This window comes from Pan troglodytes, chromosome 18 (genome assembly GCF_028858775.2).
Source record: "Pan troglodytes isolate AG18354 chromosome 18, NHGRI_mPanTro3-v2.0_pri, whole genome shotgun sequence".
In the NCBI taxonomy this organism is placed as follows: Eukaryota; Metazoa; Chordata; class Mammalia; order Primates; family Hominidae; genus Pan; species Pan troglodytes.
Window position 1 is genome coordinate 82,943,862 of NC_072416.2, and position 22,711 is coordinate 82,966,572.

General features: G+C 48.0%; 1 protein-coding gene and 1 long non-coding RNA gene across 3 annotated transcripts in view; both read left to right on the plus strand.

The window, feature by feature from the left end:
- USP10 (ubiquitin specific peptidase 10) overlaps positions 1–4,321 on the plus strand; it is an 83,521-nt gene extending 79,200 nt beyond the window's left edge. For both annotated transcript variants that reach the window (XM_016930295.4, XM_009431337.5), the window contains one exon: positions 3,296–4,321. In XM_016930295.4, coding sequence (XP_016785784.2) covers positions 3,296–3,483 — 188 coding nt within the window. In that variant the 3' untranslated portion in view covers positions 3,484–4,321. The remainder of the gene's footprint in view (positions 1–3,295) is intronic.
- Positions 4,322–10,533: 6,212 nt separating this feature from the next.
- Positions 10,534–21,203, plus strand: LOC134808830 (uncharacterized). The gene is made up of 4 exons (XR_010152658.1): positions 10,534–10,669; positions 10,766–10,841; positions 18,431–18,507; positions 20,985–21,203. It is a non-coding gene; the product is annotated as an uncharacterized LOC134808830 (long non-coding RNA).
- The last annotated feature ends 1,508 nt before the right edge of the window (positions 21,204–22,711 follow it).

Sequence of the window (22,711 nt, forward strand, 5' to 3'; positions counted from 1 at the left end):
CCCCCAGCCGGTGATCCCTGCGTCCTCCCCCACAGGTATTGTTAGGGCTGCTTGAGAGGGTGGGCCCGATTGCACAAGCTCCTCGGCTGCCAGGCCCCCAGTCAGTCATGAGAAATCTCCCAACAGGGTGGATGGCACCCCCTGTTCCCTCATGGGTGGGCCTTGAGACCTCTTCTGTCTCCCGGCTTAGGCTCCCTGCAGTATCATTTCTTCTTCCACATCATCTTCCCTTTCCGTTCTGCCTTCCCTTTTATCCTTCTTTCTCTTTTATAGCGTCATCTTTTATGCCTCTGAGTCTTTACCTCTTTGGATTGTTGCTGTTTGCTGCACTTTTGTTTGCTTCCCAGGCTGTTTTTACTACATGTTTCTAGCTTCTGTGTCTTCCCTTCTCTGGTGTGGCCTTTGGTGAACCTGTTTGTATCGTAACATAACACTGCCATTTATTGACCTTCACACATGTATTGAACCTCTTCCCAAGATATTCTTTCATTTCCTTACATGTGTCCTAGGAGATGGGAGGTGGGATCCCTATTTTATAAAAGAATAAACCAGAACTCAAGGAAGAAAACTCACCACTCTGGCCTGCAGTGGCAGAGCAGGGCTTCAAGCTCCTGTCCACCTCAGCTCACGCCCGATGTTTTAGGAAGTTTGGCGAGTGGATGAGGGCCCAGGGTTGGGGGCCCAGGGGTGAGGGCCTAGCGGTGGGGGCCCAGGGGTGAGGGCCCAGGGGTGAGGGCCCAGAGCCACACTGCAAGGTGCCAGGCTTCCCTCTCTTCCTCTCACTATTCGTTGTTCCTTTTGACTCTCTTCTTTTCTCCCCCCGATCACAATTCCTCCTCAACTTGCTGGGCCTCAGATGGGACGGCCATGGGCACCACCTGCTTGTGGGTGTCTCCAGCCCTGTCCACCCCTGCCTGGAATGGAAGGTCTGAGTCCTCAGACTCTGCAGCCAGCCAGTATCCTGCCTGGCTCCTTGGAGTGTGGCACCCAGGTCCCAGTGGGTGGCCAGCAGTTTCTCTGCCTTCTCCCTGCACCTCTTCCCCTGGAGGCTCTTGCGGGGGACATCACTGGGCAGGGGCAGGGGCTAGGGATTGCTCGTCTCCTGGTCAGGGCCCCAGTGTGAGCACACACACCCCTCCCCGACTCTGCAACCTGCCTCGCCCCGGGACCTGGGCCTGGGTTGCTCTCCCCTGCCCTCCTGAATCCTCATCCCCTAACCCATTATTTTTTTGAGATAGAGTTTTGCTCTTTCGCCCAGGCTGGAGTGCAGTGGCACAATCTCCATTCACTGCAACCTCTGCCTCCCAGGTTCAAGTGATTCTTGTGCCTCAGCCTCTCGAGTAGCTGGGATTACAGCTGTGCACCACCACATCCAGCTAATTTTTGTATTTTGAATAGAGACGAGGTTTCGCCCTTTTGGCCAGGCTGGAAGCCTATTCTGATCTTGGAAATGAGGTCACTGGACTGGTTAGAATTACCTGTAGAATGAGCAAAGGAACACTTTTTAAGAACTGCTGTGATTGTGGGGCCTGGGAGAAGCAACCTCACGCACAAGCTTTTCAGGCGGTTCTCAGCGCTCCTGTCAGGGGGGCTTGCGGGTGTGAGTGACACACAGCTCAGCCCAGGGTAGTTAACTGGGCTGCTGCTTATGAAACTAGAATGGTGACATGCAGTCCCCCTTGAAATTTTAGAATGGAGATGTCTTGTGGGAAAGACAAGTTAGTAAAACCCCCAGGCCCTGCAAATTCTACTGATGGTCGCTTTGAAGCAAAACTCTTAGCCCAGTCAGTTAGGTCTGTGAGGTGAAGATCTAGGACAGAAGTCTCAAAGTGAACTTGGGATCCAGCGGACATGCTGCTGTCACGGGTGCTTCCTGCCCTTTCACAGGATGGCTGTGACTTGTGCAGTACGGGATGAAGCTATGCCCTTGGATTGGCTGTGTCCCTGGCTCTCCGAAGTACGGGCCCCACAGTCTTGCTGTCCCTATGCTGTTCAGTCTCCTCCGGGGTCCCTGCACAGAGGATTTCTTTGTGCAGAGCCCAGGAGTCTGACTGGTGGCCTCAGTCATAAGCACTGTCCTCTAGCCAGCCAAGGTCCCTGGCCCAGAGAGGACTGAGGCCTCCTGCTGTCATTTAGCCCCTCCACGTGACAACTGCGACTAGAACCTGGTGATGTTTGGTCTTGTTTTAGTGCTGAAATTCCCTACCAGCCAAGTCTTGCACCTCTCCTGGTTCCTTTTCTTTTGTGCCACTGCTGGTGGACACAGCTTAGCAGGCTGCCCTGTCGTTCCCCCCGGAATGCTGCCGGACAGCCGCCTTCCCGAGGCTGGTGTCTGGTGCTGGCCAGGCAGGCCTGTGCCCCTCTGCTCCATAGAAGTGGAGGATGTGTTCTCTGGCTGTCTTAATGTTTTCATGACATCTTCTACAGATTTTTTTTTTTAGGCCTTTGACTAAGGCTTCTTGGTTATAGGATTTTTTTTTTAAGTAAATAACTGTGTGTGTGTGTGTGTGTGTGTGTGTTTTGTTCTGTTAAAACATAGAAACATGGGTAATTTTTTTTAAAGGCAAATGCGTAACTACCAGCACCATCTCCGCAGTGCGCCACCACAGCGCCACGCTCAAGCGACCGTGGTTAGCAGTCCCGGTGTCCCTCCTGCCATGTGGGCCGGCACCGGGAGATTGTGTCCCGTGTCTTTAGGATAGATGGGCCACAGAAGGCCTAAGGACCTTGTTTTCTCATTTAATATACCATAAGCATATTCCCGCATCACCATTCTTAATCTATTCCACGAAAAAATAAATCGTGTTATTTTAATATAATTTACTCATCAGTCATTTCTTCTAGTGGCCATTAAGGTTTTCCATTTTTTCACTGTTATAAATGACATCATAATCTCTGTCCAAGATTCAGATAATCTCTTCAGGACAGTCTAGAAGTAGAGTCAGCCACATCCAAGGGCATGAGCCAGGTCTGTAGGCCTGTACAGCTGATGGCTGTGTAGGAGTGTCTTTGTGAGGCGTGGGACATTTTAAATATGTGGTTAATATGCATACATGCACACATGTACCTATCTGACTTACCCTTACCTTGCAGTTATAGAAAAGTTTTTATTATGGATTGCTTGCGTGTTTGAGTTGAAATAGCATTGGTTTGTGTGATGACATCTCTCTGTCCCACCTGCTTTGGAGAGGGGTTTTACACATAAGATGCATCCCTGGAGGGAAGTCGGCAGAGACCTGTAATGATTCGTGTGCAGTGCTGTTCTCACTCTGCTGCCTGCCGGGCTCTCTTCCAGTGGTCTACCATCACGGCAACAGTGCGACGGGCGGCCATTACACTACAGACGTCTTCCAGATCGGTCTGAATGGCTGGCTGCGCATCGATGACCAGACAGTCAAGGTGATCAACCAGTACCAGGTGGTGAAACCAACTGCTGAACGCACAGCCTACCTCCTGTATTACCGCCGAGTGGACCTGCTGTAAACCCTGTGTGCGCTGTGTGTGCGCCCAGTGCCCGCTTCGTAGGACACCACCTCACACTCACTTCCCGCCTCTCTTTAGTGGCTCTTTAGAGAGAAACTTTCTCCCTTTGCAAAAATGGGCTAGAATGAAAAGGAGATGCCTTGGGGTTCGTGCACAACATAGCTTCTGTTGACTCTAACTTCCAAATCAAAATCATTTGGTTGAAACAGACTGTTGCTTGATTTTAGAAAATACACAAAAACCCATATTTCTGAAATAATGCTGATTCCTGAGATAAGAAAGTGGATTTGATCCCCAGTCTCATTGCTTAGTAGAATAAGTCCTGCACCAGCAACAACACTTGTAAATTTGTGAAAATGAATTTTATCTTTCCTTAAAAAAGAAATTTTTTAATCCATCACACTTTTCTTCCTTACCCTTTAGTTTTTGATAAATGATAAAAATGAGCCAGTTATCAAAGAAGAACTAGTTCTTACTTCAAAAGAAAAATAAACATAAAAAATAAGTTGCTGGTTCCTAACAGGAAAAATTTTAATAATTGTACTGAGAGAAACTGCTTACGTACACATTGCAGATCAAATATTTGGAGTTAAAATGTTAGTCTACATAGATGGGTGATTGTAACTTTATTGCCATTAAAAGATTTCAAATTGCATTCATGCTTCTGTGTACACATAATGAAAAATGGGCAAATAATGAAGATCTCTCCTTCAGTCTGCTCTGTTTAATTCTGCTGTCTGCTCTTCTCTAATGCTGCGTCCCTAATTGTACACAGTTTAGTGATATCTAGGAGTATAAAGTTGTCGCCCATCAATAAAAATCACAAAGTTGGTTTAAAGGTGTGTGTGTGTTTCTTTGAATGCGAATGCCTCTTCGGGTAACTGAAATTCATGGGGGCATGAGTTTGCCTCCAGAATTAAAATCTGCCCTTCGATCAGCTCGACGTGTTTGTGGAAGCTGAACCACCACTCAGGTTATGCTTGTTTCGTATTTTCAAATGGATTAGTGATTTGGGTAAACGAAATTTTTGACTCTTCGATTGGCAGAAAGGAGGAGGTTTTCTCCCCTTCCCCACCTCACCCCTTGTTTCTATAGCCCAGCATTTTCAGTATCACCAAAATAGCTGCTGTAGGTCAAGGCTAAATGCTCTTCAATTGAGTGCCGCTGGGGCGGCTGAGCGGTGCCTCTAGACGCCACCCTCAGTAGTGGGAAGGAAGCCTTCTGAGACGGAAGACATGGAGAGAGGGATGTCATGTGCAAGGGTGTCTGTGCCCCGGCTTCTGGCCCTGTGTGGATGATTGATTGTGGTGTCCTGAGATCTACAGAGAAGGGGTTTTAACGTGGTCTGAGCCTTTCTCTCAAGTTCTTGCTCTTACCATCTGGTATTTCTGATTGTAGCCTGGTGCCATCTGGGGTTCAGAGCTTCCTGAATTTACTGTACAAGTGTTGTCCGTCTAACCTACTTACCCTTTGTAATTCTATTCTGATTTGCTTGGCTGAATTATAACTCATATTGAGAGGTGAAGCCAGCTGGACTTCCTGGGTCAAGTGGGGACTTGGAGAACTTTTCTGTCTTCTAAGAGGATTGTAAAATGCACCAATCAGCACTTTGTAGCTAAGATTGTAAAACGCACCAATCAGCACCCTGTAGCTAGCAAGAGGTTTGTAAAATGCACCAATCAGCGCTCTGTAAAAACGTACCAATTAGCGCTCTAGCTAGCAAGAGGTTTGTAAAATGCACCAATCGGTTCTTAAAACGCACCAATCAGCAGGAGTCTAAAAGTGGCCAATCACAGGGAGGACTGAAAAAAGAGCACTCTGATAGGACAAAAACAGAACATGGGAGGGGACAAATAAGGGAATAAAAGCTGGCCGTCCCAGCCAGCAGTGGCAACCTGTTCGGGTCCCCTTCCACACTGGAAGCTTTGTTCTTTTGCTCTTCACAATAAATCTTGCTGCTGCTCACTCTTTGGGTCTGTGCCTTTTTTAAGAGCTGTAACACTCACTGTGAAGGTCCACGGCTCCATTCTTGAAGTCAGCGAAACCGTGAACCCACCGGAAGGAACCAACTCTGGACACAATATTATAATTAGCTTCTCATTAAAATAATGTACAGTTCCTATGGAAGCCAGATTAACTTTGGGGCAACCACCCACACCAGCAGCAATAAGTCAGCGAAAAGATAAAACGCCATCCTGAAGCACTTGGCTGAATGTGTACGTTGTGATGCTTGACCCAGCTCTGGCCCTCTGTCCTTGGTGGCTTATTCATCCTCACGCTGCCCCCAGCCTCTACGACTGGTGTTGATCATTCACCCTACGCAGTATAAAGTGACTTTGTCACTGCCGTGTCCCATGTGTATGAGATTGAGTGTCCTCTCTGGAAAGGGGCCCTCCGATCTAGGAAAACCTTTTCACTGAAGCTGGAACGAGAGGCCAGACAAAGCATGCGGTTACTAGGCCCACCAACCTGCTTCTGAATCTTAAAACCTGTCCTGTATATTCAGATAGAAGGTTTCTCTCAGATACCGTTCAGTGGTTTCTCCATCATCTTTCATTTGCTAAGATACATATTTTGTCAACCTCAAAATATGTTGGAAATGATTGCGCTCTAAAATTGCCTTTGAAAGTTCCCCAGTCCCTTTGAAGAGTGGCTAGAGATTCTCTCCAATGGGACGTTGCCGTATCTTGGTCTGCCGGTGACAGCTGGCAATAACGTCTGCTCTGAGGGGAGCTGCCCTGTCTGGTGTACCTGGCCTTTTAAAATCAACTCCCTGGTAGGCAGCAAAGGGCTTCTCTGTTAACCCATCTATGCTGATAGAAAGATGCAAGCTAGTGCTAACGAGACAGCCTGCAAAACCCCTGTGTTGTTTTGGGCTGTTAGAACAAAAATACCATAGTCTGAGTGGCTTAGAAAACAAACATTTATTTCTCACAGTTCTAGAGGCTAGAAGTCCAAGAGCAGATGCCAGCAGACCTGTCTGGGGAAGGCCTGCTTCTTGGCCTGGAGACAGCCACTTTCTCACTGTGTCTTCACAGGGCAGAGTGAGCCCTGGTCTGTTTCTCTTACAAGGACACTCATCCCACTGTGGGCCTCCACCTTTGTGATTTCATCTACACCTAAAAGGCCCCACTTCCTAGTATTCCACCGGGGGTTCAGGCTTCAAAGATGAATACTGGCGGGAACACAAACGGAGCCCATAACCTCATGCCGCCTGACTCCTGAGGCTGTATTCGTGATGAACGTGCGGCTGCCCAAGTTTTGTTTTGCTCAGGCAGGATCAGCACACACCCAGCCACAGACAGGGAAGCCCAGAGCAGGGCAGAATATGGTCCCTCAAGTGAATAATTGGCCCAGGGATACAGAATTAGGTGATTCTAGCAAATCCAGACATTTTCTAGGGTCCCAGTGAATTTTGGGTCTGTCCCTGTTAGCTATTCTTGAGATTTTGCACTCAACTTGCGATGGTTAATACGGAGTGTCAACTTGATTGGATTGAAGGATGCAAAGTACTGTTTCTGGGTGTGTCTGTGAGGGTGTTGCCAAAGGAGATTAACATTTGTGTCAGTGGGCTGGGAAAGGCAGACCCACCCTCAATCTGGGTGGGCACCATCTAATCAGCTGCCAGCGTGGCCGGAATGAAAGCAGGCAGGAGAATGTGGAAAGACTAGACTAGTCTTGTGGCCTCCGTCTTTCTCCTGTGCTGGATGCTTCCTGCCCTTGAACGTCGGACTCCAAGTTCTTCAGTTTTGGGACTTGGATTAGCTTCCTTGCTCCTCAGCCTGCAGACGGCCTGCTGTGGGACCCCTTCTTGTAAGTCAATGCTCCTTAATAAACTCCCCTTTACATATGCATCTACCTATAGGTTCTGTCCCTCTAGAGAACCCTAACGTACAACGTTTCCATTTTATGTTGCAACATTTAATGTTTTTGTAAGTTTCATAGTACGGTTTCCTAACTTTAGGTTATTTACTTCGGGAACTTTGCTCATTAACCTTGGTGCTGAGGCTACAGACTTAGTGATTTTCCTTCATTATCATTTAACATGCCTTTGTAGGTGGCATTTAAATCAGTGAATGGTTACATTTTTAGTATGTTATAGGGAGATTTTCCTCGCATTTGTCAGTTGTTGACAACAAGACTTGGAAGTTCTCTTACAGGGAAGATGTCATGAAGTTTACCTGGTTGGTATGTTATTTGTCCACTAGCCAAGGAAGTGCAAGCCACTGTGTGTTTGAGGCAGGATGAAGAATGGAGGTCATTCTGGCCTCCACTGGTGTAACTATGGTTCAGCCATCCAAGTGGCTCACAGTGGCATTCTGCTTTCATTTCTCTCTCTCTCTCTTTTTTTTTTTTTTTTTTTTTTTTTGAGATGGAGTTTTGCCCTCGTTGCCCAGGCTGGAGTGCAGCGGTGCGTCTCAGGTCACCGCAACCTCCACCACCCAGGTTCAAGCGATTGTTTTGCATGTGCCACCACACCCGGCTAATTTTGTATTTTTAGTAGAGATGGGGTTTCACCATGTTGGTCAAGCTTGTCTTGAACTCCTGACCTCAGGTGATCCACCTGCCTCGGCCTCCCAACATGCTGGGATTACAGGCGTGAGCCACCGTGCCCAGCCCCTGCTTTCATTGCTTGATGTCATTGGTCATACCATCCTAGTCTAATGTGTGGGCAACGTGAGCAGGAACTTTGCAGTCAGCAAAGGCATCATCTTAGAATGTCTTTTATTTGGTGACGTTTCTGATTATTGTTGTCATAGACTGCTTATACTTGACCAGGCCAACTGGTTACAAAGTGACAAGCATAGTCCAAGTCAGTGGCTTTTGAACTATGGGAAATAACCCAATAAACCAGTGAGCTAGTATTGTACAGCCAACTCACGTTCATGAGTCAATGAGAATGAGCAAGTTGTGGCAGTGTGGACACAGCAGTCTCTTGGCTTCATTTCTCTTGGGAAGTGCTGAGTGCATCAAAAGAACTAAAAACAGCAAGAGACAGAAGACTCACCGTTTTTCTGGTACTTCTCTGGCTCAAGAAGGAAAAATATCTTGACTGAGCCTAGTGAAGACAGTATCTCTATACCAATTTCCTGAGGGTCAGTGGACTTAAAAGAGATTAGACCAAAATGTTAGTGTTTTTAAAATCCGTGTCTAGCAAGGCCAAGTGGTAATAGCCAACTCTACACGAAGTGTTTTGTGTTTCCTTTATTGTATTGTTTTTTGTTTGTTTGTTTGTTTTCTCTGAGACAGAGTCTTGCTCTTGTTGTCCAGGCTGGAGTACAATGGCATAATCTCAACTCACTGCAACCTTCACGTCCTGGGTTCAAGTGATTCTCCTACCTCAGCCTCTCGAGTAGCTGGGATTACAGGCACCTGCTACCACACCCAGATAATTTTTGTATTTTTGGTAGAGACGGGGTTTCGCCATGTTGGCCAGACTGGTCTTGAACTCCTGACCTCGTGATCCATGCACCTCGGCCTCCCAAAGTGCTGGGATTACAGGCATGAGCCAACACGCCCAGCATGTTTTTCCTTTAAAATCAGTCATAGCAAAAATCACCGAGCAGACACTGTTCTGCCTTCTTCAGACATTTTCTCTGGCTTCCTAGGAATTGGGTTTTTTTGTTGTTTTTGTTTGTTTGTTTGTTTTAGTGTTATTCATCTTTTAGACTGGCCGTTCCCATCTTATTTACACCTTTTGGGGAAAAATTAACTTGCTCGAAAATGAAATGCACCCGATGGCATCTGCTGACTTTACCTCATGGTGATGTTCCTTTATGAACTAGTGACCAAATGCTTCATTCTCTTTTCTGATTGTTTCCCTCCCTTTCCTCATCCCCCACCTCAATAAGACATGTTACATCATTTTAATGAGCAAGTGTACATTTTTTCCAGTGGGACTTAAATTGTACGTTTGCTTCTTGGTCGTACATGCATTTTGTTTCACAGACTTAGTCGTGTCTCCTGTTGTTCTGTGGTCAGGATACGGGGTCATTTGCTAGGCACTGATTTGCTGAACACAGTAGTATTTTGTCGAGTGGCCCTTCCTTGGAAACAACTGGCAAGTAGGCAAACCTGGAAATCACTGTTCTGTGCTGTATTTTCAGTAAAGGGAATTTACACAGTGCTTGCTGCTGTGGGATTTGCAAACTATTTTATTTTGACTCTAGGATTTCACACAGTGATATGCTTAAGATATTTTATATATATATATATATATATATATATATATATTTTTTTTTTTTTTTTTTTTTTTTTTTTGACAGAGTTCCACTCTGTAGCCCAGGCTGGAGTGCGGTGGTGTGGTCTTGGCTCACTGCAGCCTCCGCCTACCGGGTTCAAGCGATTCTCCCTCCTCAGCCTCCCTAGTAGCTGGGATTAGAGGTGCACGCCACCACACCTAGCTAATTTTTGTATTGTTAGTAGAGATAGGGTTTCACCATGTTGGCCAGGATGGTCTTGAACACCTGGCCTCAAGGGATCCACCCACCTCGAATTCCCAAAGTGCTGGGATCACAGGTGTGAGCCACCGCGGACGGCCTATAAAAACTTTTATCACTTTCATTTTCTCATAGACTCCCGTTTAAGTTCTTGCTCTGTTTTGGGGGAAAGTGTTTATTGTTTGATTTTCTAATAACGAAAACATTAGAGTAGCTTCATTTATGCTGCCTGTTTCAAGCCAATACACTGCTCAGTTGTGTTTGTGTATTTGAACAGTCCCCTGATAGGAACTTTCTGAGGGGTGCCTGTGTTGTTGGCACATTTGAGAACTAGACAAAATCTAACTCTGTGTCTTTTTTCTTTCTTTTTCCCCTATTATTTGGTTTTGTTTTTTTAACAACCCCTCTGGAGTGTGTTTTGGTTCATGGGATCAGGCCACATGCCCTGGTTTTCGAGGTATAGCCTTGGCTTTCTTGGGTTGGGTCTGATAGACCTGACCTTGGACTTCCCACGTGTCCTTCAAAGAAAGCAATTATTTTTGCCTATTTTCTGAGTATGATGGTATTCTCCATTTGATTTAACAAAAAAATTCTTCCTCTGCTTTGAAAGACTGAAAGCCTCCCTGTAAGGTGCTGATTGACTTCCAGATCTGACGACCCCGTCTCTGCCTCATTCTTCCTGTTTCCATCAGAAGGCACAGGTCTGGGACTCAGCGCAGCTGACCTGTCTGTCCCTCTCTGCACAGGTAACCACTTATTTATTGCTGCTTAAAGTAGAGCTTCTGATACCCGTGGGGCTGGCAAGAGACCCTGACATTCTTGTCTTATTTTATCACACACAGTTTACTCCTGGGCTCTGCAGAGAGAAGTCAGTGCCTCAATTTTCCATTGAAATATGCACCCTTGGCATCCTGGCAGGTGAGCGGTGCCCCCTTAGGGCTAATACAGTGACATAAAATGTGTCATATTTTTGGCTGTGTGGTGGCTCATGCCTGTGATCCCCACACTTTGGGTGGCTGAGGCAGGCTGACTGCCTGAACTCAGGAGTTGGAGACCAGCCTGGCCAACATGGTGAAACCCCATCTCTACTAAAAATACAAAAATTAGCCAGGCATGGTGGCACGCACCTGTAGTCCCAGCTACTTGGGAGACTGAGGCAGGAAAATCACTTGAACCCGGGAGGCAGAGGTTGCAGTGATCTGAGATTGCGCCACTGCACTCCAGCCTGGGCGACCGAGTGACACTTGGTCTCAAAAAAAAAATTAATTGTCATATTTTTCAAAAAGTATATTAGCTTTGCAATGAGTAAAGTTCACTCTCTAGGAAGATGTCCCTGTTTCCTGTGGCTACAAACGCTCCCTGCCACACTGGGAGGCCACACCTCACAGCGCCGGAGTGCAATCTTCAGTGGGGTCCTCTGCTGTGACCGAAAGAAGGGTGCAGCCGGGCCTGCTTCCAAGGCTAGGGTCTGAGACCTGGAGTGTATCCATGGATATCAGATGTTGAGCTACAGGGGACCAGCAGCCCACAGCAGCACCCTCGGTGGCTACCTTAGGGTGTTCCTGTGGGCCTCCCCCACCAGCACCTCCCTCCAGCTTTCCTGCCTCCATCCCCTCTCCAGGACACTTCCTCCTCTGGCTAAAGGTTTGGCACCTTTCATTTGAGAGAGATTAACAGCAAACACACAGGGCTTTCTGCGGGCCAGGGCTGCTGCTGAGCTTTTGCCAGGCATTTGGTCCTCTGCCAAGCCCATGCATAGTTTCTGTCTACATTGTGCAGTTGGGGACTTGGCACCTGCCCAGCACCTATGCTTGGGGCCCCTCCTCTGTGCTGCAGGCAGGTGTTCACACCCTTTCATACCCGGTGTCCGCTCCCTGCAGCCCACCCTGCTTGACGAGGTCATCACTGGTGCTTAGGAGTAAACTGGAATGGCAGACAGAGCCCAGTGGATATTGCAGAGGAACAGAAGGAAAAAGATGTGCATGACGCCTCAGTGCTTGCAGCATTAAAGCAAAAAAAAAAAAAAAAAAAAAAAAAAAAAAAGAGCAAAGTAGCACAATGATTAAATAGTCGGGTGCCTGCATTCCATCCTCACCTGCTGTGAACCAGCCATATGACCTTGGACAGGTGGCCCGGTGCCTCCTCTGGGTAGTGGCTGGGAGTGGCACTGTCACCTAGGCCCTGTCACCTAGGCCCAGGGGCAGGAGTAAGCAAGGTAGCAGGTGTGATCCATTAGCACAGCTGATGCTCAGTCACAGTGGCCCTGGCACTCCTCAGAGGGCCCCTGCCATGCCTGGGGGAGGAGGGGCTGCAGTCCGTGCCCAGTGAATGTATCACCTGCCTGACATCACAGCGTCCACTCTGGCAGATGCGACACCACGCCCAGTGAGGTCTGAACAGGGACCCTCAGCAGTGGGCCCACAGGTGCACGTGAGTGATGACCATAGCTGCCCGCTGGTTGTGCCCTCCTGGGCAGGAAGCACACCAGGGAGCCCTGGCAGAGCAGGCCCTTAGGGAGCACCCAGGAGGGCCTGGGGCTGGGGCCTCGATTCTGGGCAGCCAGCCTTCGGGACCTTGGTCACGTGCCTACCTGGACCTGTGCCCCTGCCTGCCCCATCCCTCGTTAGAATCCCAGCCCTCCTGGCTGTTCTGGGTACTCTGATCAAGCCAGACAGTGCTAGTTCAGCACTGAGAGAGTGTGTCCTGTCTGGTCAGGGACCACCAGGGTAGACAGACGTTCACTCCTAAGTTCCCACCGAAAAACAGCACGAGGGTATATTGGGCAACCAGGTGAAGACTGTTCCAGAGCCAGTTATCCCAGAGGAGCTAGGAAGCCTTTCCCTCTGCTGTCTTCCTTTTACTTAGACACGTCCTCCAGAGCTGGCTGCATGTGCATTCCCTCTGCTTTCCTGGAAGTCCCCTCCTTACCATCTACAATGGGACTTTTAAAAATACTCACAGTCACTAGTGCACAAGAAGAACCATTCAAAGCCGGCATCCAACCTCAGATTTGGAGCAACCTAAGATTTGTTTGCAAAGGAATAGAACGATAAAGCTTCAACCCACCCACATTTATAACTGAGAAGAAAACACACACTTCATTTGGTAAATACAGCAAATAACTGAAAGTACGCTTTGACTCTGTATTGAGGCCAGCTAGGGGATGGAAAGGGTGAGGCTAAGCAGGTAAAGGAAATGGAAGAGAAGGCCAGGAGAAGGAAAATGTGAGCTAGGCAGGCGGCTCACGCCTGTAATCCCAACACTCTGGGAGCCCAAGGCAGGAGGATCATTTGAGTCCAGGAGTTTGACACCAGCCTGGGTGAAATAATGAGACTTTGTCTCTACTAAAAAAAAAAAAAAAAAAAAAAAAGTTAAAAACAGTAATAAAAGGAAAATGTAGAGGGGAGAAGCAACTGAGAAGAGAGGGGAGAGTGAGAAGCAATGAGCAGGGAGGTGGAGGGCGTGGGGGTGGCTTTGTTTTGGCCTCATCTTTCCTGGGAGACAGCCCTGTGGCGATGGCCAGGCCACAATGCTAGGCTGCTCTTGGTCATTACCAGCCCCTGAAATCAGCGTCCTCAACCCTAGCCCTGTCATCTCTGCTGGGAGTGGGTCTCTATTTCTTTTCTGCAATTTACATTTAAAGCAGAGTTTGCCCTGGAATTCTGAAGGTTTCGGTGTTGAGATATGGTTTGCATTTTAGAAATTCATTTTGGAAACGTGAAGATGTCTTCTATGCGGCTTGAAAGCCCGTCTGACGTTCACAAGCTGTATGGCTCAGGTCTTCAGTGCCTGAAGGTTACACAGCAAACCATCTTGACTTTGACTTCGGAGTCTTTTCCTCCTGAAGCCAAATATGTTTCAGCATTCTGGTCTCGTTAATTCTCATGGTGACAGTATATTAATATGAGCCAAAGAGAAAATAAAATTCACTGAAAGAAAATAAGGCCGAGCCTCATTACGCCTGTAATCCCAGCACCTTGGGAGGCCGAGGCGGGTGGATCATCTGAGGTCAGGAGTTCAAGACCAGCCTGGCCAACATGGTGAAACCACCGTCTCTACAAAAAATACAAAAATTAGCCAGGAGTGATGGCACGCGCCTGTAATCCCAGCTACTCTGGTGGCTGAGGCAGGAAAATCTCTTGAACCTGGGAGGCTGAGGTTGCAGTGAGCTGAGATTGCGCCACTGCACTCCAGCCTGGGGGACAGAGTGAGACTCCATCTCAAAAAAAAAAAAAAGAGAGAAAATGAGAATAAATAAGCAGCCATTCCACCTCTTGGGTCAAAGCTTCCAAATTTGCTTTTTCTCCAAGGAGTGGCAGCCACAGCAAAACATCTTCTGTGGCGTCTGGCCAGGGCGTTACTCCAGCCCAGTTTTGCCCTGGACTAGATTGAGTCAGGTCGTGCATGGAACACAAGCACAAACCACGGTCAGCTCCGCGAGACTGACCCACTGGCCCACTGAGCAGATGAGCCCCTGGGTCTCTGGACGCTGCCCAGTTGTTGACATCCTGAGGCAGGTTTGCGGCTGATGGAGCAACAGGGACGGGCTGGGCCCGGCACCTTTTTCACGGAAATGATGAGCTCTGGACAGCAGTGATGCCAGGGCCCATAAAGCCTCAGGCGCCCGTCATTGCTGCTGCCTGCGTGTGCTCGCTCACCGCGACGGCGGCGGCTGGAGGAAGCTGTGCAAGAGCCAAGCGTCTACCATGAGTCTGCATGTTCATATGGTTCAGATTTGCCTTGGAATCCCCGCGAGCCAAACCCTTTCATTTCACTTAGTAAAAGGGATGCATTGACTCAGATGTTCTGTCCTATTTAAATGAGAGGGGCGCGGGAGGTGATGGAACACAAAACCGTGAGCCATGGCTTTGCTGGGGAATGCTGTGGATCTGGGGTGTGATAGAGAGAGAGTGTGTGTGCGTGTGTGTGTGTGTGTGTGTGTGTATGGCAAAGTGCACAAATCGCACGTGTACACCTCAGTGGCTTTTTACACATTTAGACGTGTGTAAGTGTATAGAGCATTTCCACACCCCAGAGGCCCCAAGCTCACTCCCTCCCGCTCTCCCCATCCCTGACTCTAACCTGATGCCTGTTGTCGTACATCAGCTTCTCAACCTCGGCACTATTGATTGCCATTTGGGGCCAATAATTCTAGGGGGTGGTGGCTGTGGTGGGCACTGTAGGATGTTTCCTGTGTCCCTGGCCCTGACCTACTAGATACTAGATGCACCCACCCCGTCCATCGTGACAACCAAACATGTCTCCAGACATTGCTAAATACACCCTGGGGACGCAGTCACCCTGGCTGAGAACCACGGTGTGGGTCACTGTGACTTCTGCGCTTCCTCTCCATGGCATCGCACAGTGCCATGTGTCCTGCCCTCCGTGTTCTTCTCTCCACGCTGCTTCTCTGAAATCCCTCCAGCGGTGGCGGGTGCCAGGAGTTAGTTTTGCTTTCTCACTGTGGAGTAATGTTGCATTTTATGCATGTGCCACGATGTGCTTGTCTATTCCACTGCGGATGGCATCTCTTGTTGCAGTTGGGGCTGTTAAGAGCGTTCTCAGTGTGCCTTGTGGAGGGCTCATGTCCTTTCTCTTGGGTGCATCCTCCTGAGTAGGACTGCAGGGTCCCAGGCAGGCGCCTGTTAGCAGGAGTGGCCACCATTGCACAGTGCTCCCAATTCCACTCCCACAGGCCACCTGAGAGTCAGGGAGCTTCTGTCACAGTTTTAAATGCTGCAGGATTAATGCAAACTTTCTGATGTGCTTCAAGTTGCTTTGTGTTGAAATGGACTAGAGGGGATTTAAGCTCACAGACATATATCCAGAGCATGCGCACTTTGATAATGTTATCTTCACTAATAAATTATTGTCAAAACAGCAGGTACTTGCAGTTCTGAACTAGATAAAGCCCTTTCCTTTCCGTCTACTCACTGAGTCATCAGGTGCCTGGCTGACAGCTGACGCTAAGTCTTCACAATTAACCAAGTCTCTGGGCGCCCCTCAGGCTTTAACATGAGGACACATGGCAGATTAATCACGAAGCCCCACCTCTCATTTCAGCTGCCCTGAACGGCAATTCCCAAAATGCAGGGGGAAAAAAAGACTGGAAGGAAATGTCGTGGTCTAAAATATCACCAAAAGTTGTCTTTGTTTTATTTATTTATTTATTTTATTATTTATTTATTTTGTTTGAGACAGAGTCTCACTCTCCCAGGCTGGAGTGCAATGGCCCGATATCGGCTCACTGCAACCTCCGCCTCTCAGGTTCAAATGATTCTGCTGCCTCAGCCTCCCGAGCAGCTGGGATTGCAGGTGTCCGCCACCACGCCCGGCTAATTTTTGTAATTTTAGCAGAGACAGGGTTTCACCATGTTGGCCAGACTGGTCTCAAACTCGTGACCTCAAGTGATCTGCCTGCTTCGGCCTCCCAAAGTGCTGGGATTACAAGTGTGAGCTTGGCCTCCAAGGGTTGTCTTTGTGGGATTGTTTGCCCTCCATCTGTTTGTCTGTGTATTCCCAGTTTTCTGCAATGGACAGTTTTTACGTTTCAAACGGGAAACTCTTTTCTCCTTCCGTGTCTCCATGCAAGCCCAGAGACGCCAGCATCATGTCTCTCTCCCATCCTCCACTTCTCTGACGACCAAAGGTCCTGGGTTCTCTGAGGCCTGCGCCTGGGCCTTGTTACAACCCAGCAGGCTTATCTTGATTCCAGTAATTGAGAGGCACATTTGCCAAGTTTATATACCCTCTTGAAACTCAAGTACTGGTTTGCGGATTAATGCGAGATTCAAATGCATGCATTTGAAATGCAAGCGTCTAATTCTGTGTGTAAAATACAGGGCCACAGACCTCTTGGGCATTGCACACCATTCCATTCAGATGAGCGCAGCAAAAGCAAACTGTAACCCCTAGGATTAAATTCTCCTTTAAATACTCACGGGTTTCCAGCTTCGGGGGAAAATATATCTGGGAAAAATATCTTGGGGTTTCATCAAACACTTGGAAAATAATCTGAAAACATTTTTCCAAACCCTCCACGCCTCCAGCCTGAATCCTAATTGATAGTTAATCACTACATCGACAGAAGCCTTGTCACTCTATCACGATTACTGGAAGGCTAAAGAGACATCTGTCTGGAGTACTGAGAGTGAAGCAAGGATCTCAGGATCACCAAGGATCTTGTCTGGCCAAGGTCTTTACCACACAAACAAGCTTTTTTTCACCCCCGGAAATACTTGCCCCGAGTCCACTGTCAACCATTACCAGAATCAGATCTCGGACCAATCGCAAGTGTATTTATGTATTCATTCATCAAACACTTATTGAGCCCCAACTCTGTGCCAGGCATTGCCTGTACTTGCAGGGAGATCAAAAATGAAAGGAGGTGAGCATTTTGACAGCTCTTGTCTTAGAGAGTTTGCAGCCAGTGGGAGAAAGCAAGACATCGGTAACTGGGAAAAGGCAGGGGTGCTCCGAGTCACAGAACAGAGCCCGTGGCTGGCAGAGCCCAGAGGAGGGTCTGGCTGGACAGTAGATGTTGAATTCTATTTTTTTCAAAATCATTTTTTTCTATTCCAGATCCTTTGCTTTTCCACATCAATTTTTACTATCTACAAAAAGTCATGCTGGAATTTTGACTAGAATTGTGTTAAACCTCCACATCAATTTGGGGATAATTTACAGCATAGTTATATTTGAGTCCTCCAATCCATAAACACAGTATATCTCTGTTTTTAGGCCTTTGATTTCTTTTGTCAGCATTTTGATAAAGCATACAGATCATCCTTAAGTTTCGTCAGATTTATATCTGAGTATTTCATTTTTGGAGAGCTGTTGTAAATGGGTTTAACATTTTTATCATTTATCTATTTTTCATTGCTAATATATAGAAATATGATTTTTTTTTTGTCTGTTGGCCTTATGTCCTGAGATCTTGTTAAACTCATTATTTCAATAAGCTTTTTTGTTTGTTCATTTGGACAGCGTCTTGCTTGAGCCTCGGAGTTTGAGGCCACAGTGAGTGGTGCCGTTGCACTCCAGCCTGGGTAAGAGAGTGTGACTCTGTCTCTAAAAAAACAAGTAAAACATAAAATAAATTTATAAAAATAAAAAAAAATCGATCAATGTAATCCATCATATTAACAATCTGTCACCCAGGCTGGAGTGCAGTGGTGCAATCACAGCTGGCTGCAGCCTCGACTTTCTGGGTTCAAGCAGTCCTCCCACCTCAGCCTCCTGAGTAGGTGAGACCACAGGCATGCACCACCATGCTCAGCTAATTTTTTTTTTTTTTGCAGAGATGGGGGTCTCACCATGTTGCCCAGGCTGGTCTTGAACTCCTGAGCTCAAGTAATCCGCCACCTTGGCATCCCAAAGTGCTGGGATTACAGGTGTGAGCCACCACACTCGGCCCAGCCTAAGCTTTTTAAATAATTTCCTTAAGATTTTCTACACAGAGAATTATGTTATATGCAAATATGGACAGTTTTATTCTTTCCTTTCAGGTCCATGTGCCTTGGATTTCTTTTTTCTTGTTGTAGTTCATTGGCTGGGCCTCCAGATAAGATGTGGACTGGGAATGGTAAGAGTTTATAAATTGTCTTTTCATGACCTCAAGGGAAGCATTCTCTTTGCCCATGAAGTCAGTCCGATGCTAGCTGTGGAGTTTTTATGGATACCCTTTATAAGATTATGGAAGCCGGGCACGGTGATTCAGGCCTGTAATCCCAGCACTTTGGGAGGCCAAGGCAGGTGGATCACCTGAGGTCAGGAGTTCAAGACCAGCCTGGCCAATATGGTAAGACCCTGTGTCTGCTAAATTACAAAAAATTAGCCGGGTGTGGTGGCAGGCGCCTGTAATCCCAGCTACTCAGGAGGCTGAGGCAGGAGAATTGCTTGAACCTGGGAGGCAGAGGTTGCAGTGAGCTGAGATCATGTCATTGCACTCCAGCCTGGGCAACAAGAGTGAAACTCTGTCTCAAGAAAAAAAGATTAAGGAAGTGGCCTTCTGCTCTTGTTCTACCCTGGTTTTCTGAGAGTTTTTTTTTTTTATCATGAATGGATGTTGAACTTTGTCAGATGTTTTTTCTGCGTCAGTTGGTATGATCATGTGGTTTTTCTTATTTAGTCTGCTAATATGATGGATTAATTGATAGTTTTTTTATTGTTATAAATTTATTTTTAAACTTTTGTTTAGAGACAGAGCCTCACTCTGTCGCTCAGGCTGGAGTGCAGTGGCACCACTCACTGCAGCCTCGAGCACCTGGGCTCAAGGAATCCTCCAGCCTCAGCCCCCCAAGTACCTGGCACTACAGGTACATGCCAAGCTCACTTTTAAAATTTTTTTGTAGAGATGGGGTCTTGCTGTGTTGCCCAGGCTGGTCTCACACTCCTGGCCACAAGTGATCCTCCCACATCAGCTTCCCAAAATGCTGGGATTACAGGTGTGAGCTACTGCACGCAACTTTGATTGATTTTTAAAAAATGTTCCAGCAGCCTTGCCTTCCCCAAATAAACCCCACTTGGTCATGGGCTTGTATGACCTATGACCAAAATATTAGCAAATATATATATTACTGAATACAACTTGCTAGTAGATTGGTGAAGATTTTCATGTCTATGTTCCTGATGGACATTGGTCTGCATGCATTTCTTTTCTTGGACTGTCTTTGTGTGGTTTTGGTATCAGGGTAATGCTGTCCTCATAAGATGAATGGGGAAGTATCCTCTTCTATTTTATTATCTGGGAGACATTGTGTAGATTTGGTTGTTTCTTCTTTAGATGTTTGGTGGAATTTGCCAGGGAAAGCATCTGGGCCTGAAGATGCTCTTTGGGAAGGTTTCCTGCTGCGTTGAGGTTTAGGCTGGGAGGGAAGAGCCTGGGAGCTCCGAAGGCTGGGAGGTACCCGAGTTCTGCTGCCTTCCCCAATCTGTCTGCTGCGTGTACTCTCCAGAGGCCCTCGATGGCAGCTCCCGCACTCTCTTCAGGGTTTCGGTTGCATTCAGTGGCAGATGCAGGGTGAGCAGGACAGGACAGGCTTATCCATTCTGTGGAGCCAAACCTCCATAGTTTTTATTTTCTTTTCTTTTTTTTTTTTTTTTTTTTTTTTGAGACGGAGTCTCGCTCTGTCGCCCAGGCTGGAGTGCAGTGGCGCGATCTCGGCTCACTGCAAGCTCCGCCTCCCGGGTTCACGCCATTCTCCTGCCTCAGCCTCCCGAGTAGCTGGGACTACAGGCGCCCGCCACCACGCCCGGCTAATTTTTTATATTTTTAGTAGAGACGGGGTTTCACCGTGTTAGCCAGGATGGTCTCGATCTCCTGACCTCGTGATCCGCCCGCCTCGGCCTCCCAAAGTGCTGGGATTACAGGCGTGAGCCACCGCGCCCGGCCCATAGTTTTTATTTTCATAACACCAACCTGTGTGGGAGCCAGTGGCTGAGAGCGTTGCAGGGCTCAGCACATCCTGACATCACAGGGACCCGGGAAGGCAGCCGACCTCCATGCAGGAACTTCCTCCTTTACAGTGTCACAGGAGTCCCCTCCAAGGCCTCAGCTCTCCGGGGCACATGCGTGCTCCTCACCTTCCATTTCCATTTCGCGTGTTTTGCTGGCGTCCGTGCTGCTCTCCGTTGGAAATGCGGGAGCCGCCCCTAGCCATGTTACACGTGGAGAAGCTGCGGTGCCGGGAGGAAGAGGGCGGCGTTAGGTGGGCAGAGCTGAGAGTCACTCCTGGGCTCCTGCGCTTGGGGCACCACGCACTGATCTGAGTGGAACCCCAGCCAGCCCGAACAATGCTGGGAGGGCACTGGGGCTCTCAGTCAGCAGGGCGCCACTCATCCAGGGAGTCAAAGTGCTTGGGTGAAGCGCGCACAGCCAAGAATCTATATTCTAAATATTAATATTTAATATTAATAATAACAATAACAAGAGCTCCTATGGATTAAACGCTTGCACACTGACCATTAAGCACTTAGCATTTATGAAGCACTTCCTACGACCCCTCCTTCATCTCGCTGCGGCCCTGCGAGGCCGATAGTGTTTCTTATTCTCATTTACAGAGGAGGGAGGTGAGTCCTGGAGGAGGGAACAGACTCCCGGGGACACACAGCAAGGATTCCAGCCTGGGCCCATATTGGTAGCGCTTCCTCACGGTGACAGATCCAGCCACTGCGCCAGCAGACGCCCTTCACGGAAACCTCACGTAAAGGCTGAGTTAGTGCTGTCTCAGACGACTGCAACGGCGTGGTAGGAAACGTCAGTAAAGAACGGTTTCCTTGAAAAGTCTGCACATTTATAGTGTGTTGTTTTGATTAGGAATTCTGGGAAGGCAGAGACGTCCTTCTGCGTGGACAGCTGCCATCTCTCCCGCTCCGCAACGCTGGCTCCTCCTGAAGATGGAGCAGGGTTGCGTCACTCATGGGAACTTTCTAACCTTCTCTTCAGCTGACCTCCTCTGTGCTTTGGGAAGCCAGACTGACTCAGAGAGTTCCGAGTCCCCACCCCTTCCTTAGTGCTGGAAAGGAGGTGGAAACTCCTCAACTTCCTGTCATTAGGATTCATCTCAGAAATCTGCCACACAGGGCTACCCCGGGACCCTATCCAGGCAGGGGGGTGCGTCAGAAGCACTTCACCCCTGCAGGTGCAGGCATGCTTACTCTCTTATTGGAGACACTGCCTTGCCTTGTCACCCAGGCTGGAGTGCAGTGGCACTATCAGGGCTCATCGCAGCCTCCATCTCCCAGGCTCAAGTGATCCTCCCACTACAGCCTCCCAAGTAGCTGGGATTACAGGCGTGCACCACCACACCCAGCTGATTTTTGTCTTTTTGGTAGAGATGGGGTTTCACCATGTTGGCCAGGCTGGTCTCGAACTCCTGACCTCAAGTGATCCGCCCGCCTTGGCCTACCCAAAGTGCTGGGATTCCAGGTGTGAGCCACCACACCTGGCCAATTTCTGTACCCATTAAAAACTCAAGAAATCTTTGCCTAACCCAAGCTCACAAATGTTCTTCTGGGTTTTCTACTAGAAGTTTTATAGTGTTAGCCTTTACATTTAGGTATCTGATTTGACTGAGTTAACTTTTGTGTGGGAGGAGGTAGAGATCGAAGGTAATTTTTTGCGTATGAATGATATCCGGTTCTTCCACGTGTTGAAAATACTCTCCTGTCCCCATTGAATTTGCCTCTGCGCCTTGCGAAAAAATTGACCATGTGGGTCTATTTCTAGACTCTGTATTCTTTTTGTTTTGTTTTGTTTTTGAGACAGTCTTGTTCCGTCACCGAGGCTGGAGTGCAATGGTATGATCTCAGTTCACTGCAACATCCGCTTCCTGAGTTCAAGAAATTCTCCTGCCTCAACCTCCCAAATAGCTGGGATTACAGGCACTCGCCACCAAGCCCAGCTAATTTTTTTTGTATTTTTAGTAGAGACGAGACTTTGCCATGTTGGCCAGCCTGGTCTTGAACTCCTGACCTCAGGTGATCCACTCACCCCAGCCTCCCAAAGTGCTGGGATTACAGTCATGAGTCACTGTGCCCAGCCTCCTTTTTCTTTTTTTTTTTTTTTGAGATGGAGCCTCGCTCTGTCGCCCCAGCTGGAGTGCAGTTGTGTGATCTCGGCTCACTGCAACCTCCACCTCCCGGGTTCGAGCTATTCTTCTGCCTCAGCCTCTGGAGTAGCTGGTACTACAGGTTTGTGCTACCACGCCCAGATAATTTTTGTATTTTTAGTAGAGACAGGGTTTCACCATGTTGGCCAGGCTGGTCTCAAACTCCTGACCTCAGGT